At 37.8% G+C, this 5,943-nt stretch overlaps 1 protein-coding gene across 3 annotated transcripts in view; it reads right to left on the bottom strand.

Moving 5' to 3' along the window:
* The window catches only part of BTG3 (BTG anti-proliferation factor 3), a 21,661-nt gene that overhangs the window by 8,116 nt on the left and 7,602 nt on the right, over positions 1–5,943 (bottom strand). For 2 of the 3 annotated variants that reach the window (XM_017539633.2, XM_017539625.2), the window contains exon 3: positions 4,328–4,465. The exons of the other annotated variant lie outside the window; for it this stretch is intronic. In XM_017539633.2, the coding sequence (XP_017395122.1) occupies positions 4,328–4,465 (138 nt within the window). The remainder of the gene's footprint in view (positions 1–4,327; positions 4,466–5,943) is intronic. 3 annotated transcript variants of the gene reach the window in all.

The following is a 5,943-nucleotide window of genomic DNA, read 5'->3' as shown; positions in this document are numbered from 1 at the left end:
CCCAGGCTGGAGTGCAGTGGCATGATCTCGGCTCACTGCAACCTCCGCCTCCTGGGTTCAAGCAATTCTCCTGCCCCAGCCTCCTGAGTAGCTGGGACTACAGGCGTGTGCCACCATGCACACTCAGCTAATTTTTGTATTTTTAGTAGAGAAGGGGTTTTACCATGTTGGTCAAGCTGGTCCCGAACCCCTGACCTCGTGATCCGCCCACCTCAGCCTCCCAAAGTGCTGGGATTACAGGCGTGAGCCAACACACCCAGCCTTCTATTCTTTTTTGGTTTACCTGATTAAAGTTGCTACAAGTTGGTAGAAAGGGCATTAGACTAGTTTCTCATTCTGACTCTGCCACTAACTAGCTCTGTTCACCAGAGGCAAGTCACTTAATTTCCCTAGACCTTAGTTTCCTATCTGCTGGATGAGGAAGCTGGAGCTGGCTAGATAGTGCTTGATCTACGGCTGGTGACTCTTCATAGTATAAAATGCCTAAACAGAAACTGGACATGGTAGCTTACACCTGTAATCCCAGTACTTTAGGAGGCCGAGGAAGGAGGATTGCTTGAGCCCAAGAGTTCATGATTACAGTGAGCTATGATCATGCCACTGCATTCTAGCCTGGACAACACAGCAAGACCCTATCTCTAAAACAAAACAAACAAAAGAAAAAAATACCAACAAAAAACAAATACAATTCCTAAACAACTGGGTGAATTCCTCACAACATAAGATTTGTGTTCTCTAATTTCAAGTTTACTTAGCATAAGGTTTTAGCAATACACATTTACTCAATGTCCTCTTCATGGTTGAAAGACTCAACAAATTTCAAGATAATCAAGAGTTAATTCATGTGTTAATGACAGTAATATAGCAATGGCTTAGGCCTATCTTCAGTTTTGCCCATTAATGGAATCGAAATTCAAAAACACAAAGGCAAGAAATTTCAGAAAAATTCCTGCCTTTGTAGAAATAGAAACCTCAATCAAGGGCAAATGTCTTATGATTGAAGATTAGCTTTATTAACTCAAGATTTCTTTGACACCCATTTAGGTTCTTCATTTTTCCCTTTGCAGTATTTTGGTATGAGGGCTTTCTTCACGTAAGAGAAGCTGCTGACTATACTACTGTAACATTATAATGGGCAGTCAATCCCTTAGGAGAATTAGTAACAGCTGGACAACTTTTAAACTTTCCATTTTTCAATGATCACTGGTAAAACATCAAGGCTAATTTAGTTATTCTGAAACAATCAATAGTATCTAACACTCTGTATTGGGAAAACAAAGTTATATGTTGAGTAGATAATGAAGATGCCATTTATTCTCAGAACTTCTCATGATAGGAAAGATTTATTTTCCATTCTATATTACTAAGTGATAACCTTTCTAACTATTTGCCGCACTCTGTACTCTTGCAACATTTTACTCTGTCAGAGTAAGTGAAGACTAAGAAGAATGCTGAGTGCATATCAATTTTTTTTTTTACAATCTTAGTCTCCAGTATATCAATGAGTTATTTTTAAAGATTCTCAGGGCTGGGCACGGTGGCTCAAGCCTGTAATCCCAGCACTTTGGGAGGCCGAGGCGGGTGGATCACGAGGTCAAGAGATCAAGACCATCCTGGTCACCATGGTGAAACCCTGTCTCTACTAAAAATACAAAAAAATTAACTGGGCATGGTGGCGCATGCCTGTAATCCCAGCTACTCAGGAGGCTGAGGCAGGAGAATTGCCTGAACCCAGGAGGCGGAGGTTGCGGTGAGCCGAGATCGCGCCATTGCACTCCAGCCTGGGTAACATGAGTGAAACTCCGTCTCAAAAAAAAAGATTCTCAGATATTTGATCAATTGTATACTTGCTAGATCAGCTTTGTTTTAATTGTCAAAATATCTATCTTTCCAGTTTCAATGGAAAAAGCACTTCTCAATGTCTCTTTTTCTTCTGTTAGCTTTTATCTACCACCTCTACTCAACTGCTAATACCTCTTTTTGGGGTTCTGTTACTGAATGAACACCTTACATTCTGCAGGTGATTACCATTAGCTGGAAAAAAATCACATCAGAGTCAAGTTTTGGCAAAATTTTACATGTAAAATTATTAGAAGCCTACTGAATGAAAAGGGTTTCTTAAATTAATAAGGTGAAAACAAAGTAGTAGTTTTTCCTACCAGGGATCATCAAGTAATGAAATGTCTACTGAAGTGGAATGTCTGTATAACTAATTTTTTTTTTCATTTTAAAAAGACGTGTCCAAATAACTAAAATTTTTATGTTCAGGTGCTGAGACTTATTTTAAGCATTTTAAATACAAAGGTCCAAAATGTTTATATAATTACGTAACTTGGTAAACATCCGTGGACATAAAAACATTTCCCTGATGGTTCAGGATCATTATATCGAACATAAACTATTTGACTGTGGTAACATACTCGTGCTGATATTGTAGCTTTTTCACTCTCGCCTCTATGTCAGACCATATGACATTTTTTGGTGGCATCTGACTGATCAACCGTCTTTCCAATGTTGCTTCTCACTTTTTATGGGTTGAGAAACTACACGACTAAAAGAACTTTGTGTTATGTAAGAGCCAACTAGGATCTAAGTGCAGGTCAAATTAAAAAGTAAGCAATTCAATATAGTAGCTTTTTGACAGCTATTTCTTATAAATGGAGGTCTCTGCACAGGTTCAGTGGCCAAAGTTTTCCAAGTCTGAGACTAGCCTAAGGCAAATTCTTTATTAGTCCCAGAATCTAAAAATGTTTATTTTCTCAGACCTAAATTTGAGATAGCTTGCTCTCCTTTTCTACCCAAGAAAGTAGTACTGGGGCATCTTTATTACAAACCTCTACCACCTACACCTGGTTTCCCCAAACAATAAACTTATACCAACCACTGGCAAATCAGGTAATAACCTCAAGCAGTGGTCCTGACAAAATTTAATGCAGAATAAACATGTAATTCAGCTCTCCTGTCTTCACCTCCACATTCATTGACGGAAATCAGGTCAGTCTGTGACCAACTTGGAAGCATATAGTTAGGGTTCCTTCAAAAAGTGCCTTTACTACAAGAGGCCAAGTGGTCAGGTGAATTGTACCTCAAAACCAAAGAGAAACACCCTAAAGGTATAGCCACAAGAAAATTCTTGCAGGAGTTTCATGACTCTGTTCATCTTGTTCCTGCTACCTAGAACATCCTTCCCAACTTGTCACCTGGTCAACCATGGCTCATCCTTCCCCTCTCAGCTCAAGTATCACCTACTCAGTAGTCTCCTGACTCCTCAGCAGATGCGGTAACTTTCTACTTTGTGCAACCTATCACAGCATTTTGTACACTTTTCCATTATGGCATAATCAGATGATGATGTAATTTGCTTATTTTCTTCTCCTTAATTTCAAACTGAACGACCTAAAAGCAGAATGTTGCTTTCAGTTTTGAAACCCTACAACTAAGAGTGCCTGGTCCACAAAGAATGGTTTCTGAGTGAGCGGAGTTCAAAAAGATTTCATATTTAGCACTATCTTTCACAACTCTATTCATTAGGATATGAGAAAAGTCACCTACATTATGAAAATAAAACCCAAGTATCACTCAGTCACTTATATAATCAAAAAGGAGGAGGCCAGGTGCAGTGGCTCACGTCTGTAATCCCAGCACTTTGGGAGGCTGAGGAGGGTGGATCACCTGAGGTCAGGAGTTTGAGAGCAGCCTGGCCAACATGGTGAAACCCTGTCTCTACTAAAAATACAAAAACATTAGTTGGGTGTGGTGGCAGGCGCCTGTAATTCCAGCTACTTGGGAGGCTGAAGCCGGAGAATCACCCAAACCTGGTGGGCAGCAGAGGTTGCAGTGAGCCGAGATCGCACCATTGCACTCCAGCATGGGCGAAAAGGGTAAAACTCTGTCTCAAAAAAAAAAAAAAAAAGAGAGATAGAGGGAGGAGAATAAATAGAAACAACTCAATTATTATTATCCAGCAGTATTATTTGGGATTAGCTTCTTAATTTGAACATAAACAGACAAGTACACTGCCAATTAAAGATAATAATAGACACCTAGCAGAATCTAGGTGTCTATTTCTTGGTCTACAATAAACTTCTTGGCAAAGCACTACTAGAAAAACTCCACCTAATCAGTTTCTTTTTTCGGCTCTAAAGCAGGAATGTAACTAGTCCTTCACCATCACCTCCAGAAAAGTATTTCATAACATTTACATCTGAGAAAAGTTAAACTATCAGCTCCTGGCCATAAAGACACACAGGCAGGCTGTACATGACAGAATGCCATAAAATTAGTTCCAGTATGATAATCAGTTCAGCCTCCAGACTTGAGAACTCACCGGCAGCACACCTCACATGGGTCCACCCACAGAGTGAGTTCCTTTGGCAAGCCCAGGTCACTATACAAGATGCAGCTGTTTTCACAGGCTTTCAGGACATCGGGATCAACTCTCTGAAATTTATTGACACGAATACATCTACAACAAAGTGGAGTTACATTAATGCATTTAAATAAATTTAATGATAAACATCATAATATCTATTCAAAGTTGCCAAGGTTTGAGTAATAAAATAGTAATAAAAAATACCCTGGTAGAGAAGCTAGGAGTTTATCTATCCTAAATAGATAATAAATGTGAACTCTAGGCATAGAGGCAGCATCAAGACTACTCTCTCTGGTGAAAAAAAAAGATGGCACCTATGTGAGCCCTAGGAAATTACTAGTACTAGGTCTACCTCAGTCTACCCAAAGACTTGACCACCCATGTACATTAAATGAGAAAGGAGTAGGAAATTTTAGAACTCTGAAGGTAAAAGTTTCTAGAGGCCATGTTCCAATACAAAAAAAATCTCGAACAAAAGGCCTCATCTATGTTTCAAACAATATTTGGGAATGCTTATGACAAATTTTGATCTGTCATCAACTTGCCTTTGTATCTCAGATAATAAAGTGTTAAAAGGGCACCTTTGTTTTACCTATAATTGTTCTATAAATACAGAATAAGTGAAGGACACAGATTCATTCATATGATATACTTATGATTAAAATACCTAACTAACATGTTACTGGCTTATTTCATTCAACTTCTATTTACCCAAGGACTTTTAAATAGTTCTCAAAATTAAATGAGGAAAATGTCTAAACCAATAGAGCCTCTGTCCCCTCTTTTTTTAACCTATGAAATACCACATCTACCTAATGGAATATTTAAAGGTGGCTATTAGAGTAAATACAAAAACATGCATTCTGTTAAATGTTAAATAAGCATTCTGATTAAGTAGGGCAACAGGACCTAGGAAGGAAAAGTATTACTACCTACAACAAATAATTAATCAAGAGAACTTGGGTTTCAGCACTAATCCTAGTATTTATTGGGTGAGCTTAGTTAAGTCACTATAACCTCTTCCTCAGACCTGAAGCTATAAAACATGGAAATACAAGTTAATTGATAAATAGTAATTATGCCATAAAATACAATGACATAAAGAGCAATGTGCTATTTAAAGTTTTTGTAAAAGTTAAATTATTAGTTGTTTTTAATTTTTATTTAAAAAATGAAAAAGTTCTCAATAGGTAATACCTAGGAGTGTTTCTATGTAATAATATTAACAATAAGAACCCTTTTTGAAAGTTTATTATGCAATAGGCAATTTCCTAAATGCTTTGCATGTATTAACTCTTAATTCTTATGATCATCCTGTGAGTTACATACTTTTTTCCGCAACATAAAGAAAAAAGGAGGCAGAGAGAGTTTGAGTAACTTCCCCAAGATTACACAGCTAATCAGTGATGGATCTAGGGTTCAAATCCAGGCCACTAGACTCCAAAGAGCATGTTATTTCCTTAATACTCAATCCTGTTTATATGTACCTATTTTAGCATCACCATTAACAATATAGCAAAGGCAAAGTGAGAAAAATTGTTTTCTGCTTGGTCCTTTTAAAAAACAGTCTT

This window comes from Cebus imitator, unplaced genomic scaffold (assembly GCF_001604975.1).
Source record: "Cebus imitator isolate Cc_AM_T3 unplaced genomic scaffold, Cebus_imitator-1.0 Scaffold7, whole genome shotgun sequence".
NCBI lineage: Eukaryota > Metazoa > Chordata > Mammalia > Primates > Cebidae > Cebus > Cebus imitator.
The sequence above is the reverse complement of the archived record's forward strand: the minus strand, read 5'-3'. Positions and strand labels throughout refer to the sequence as shown.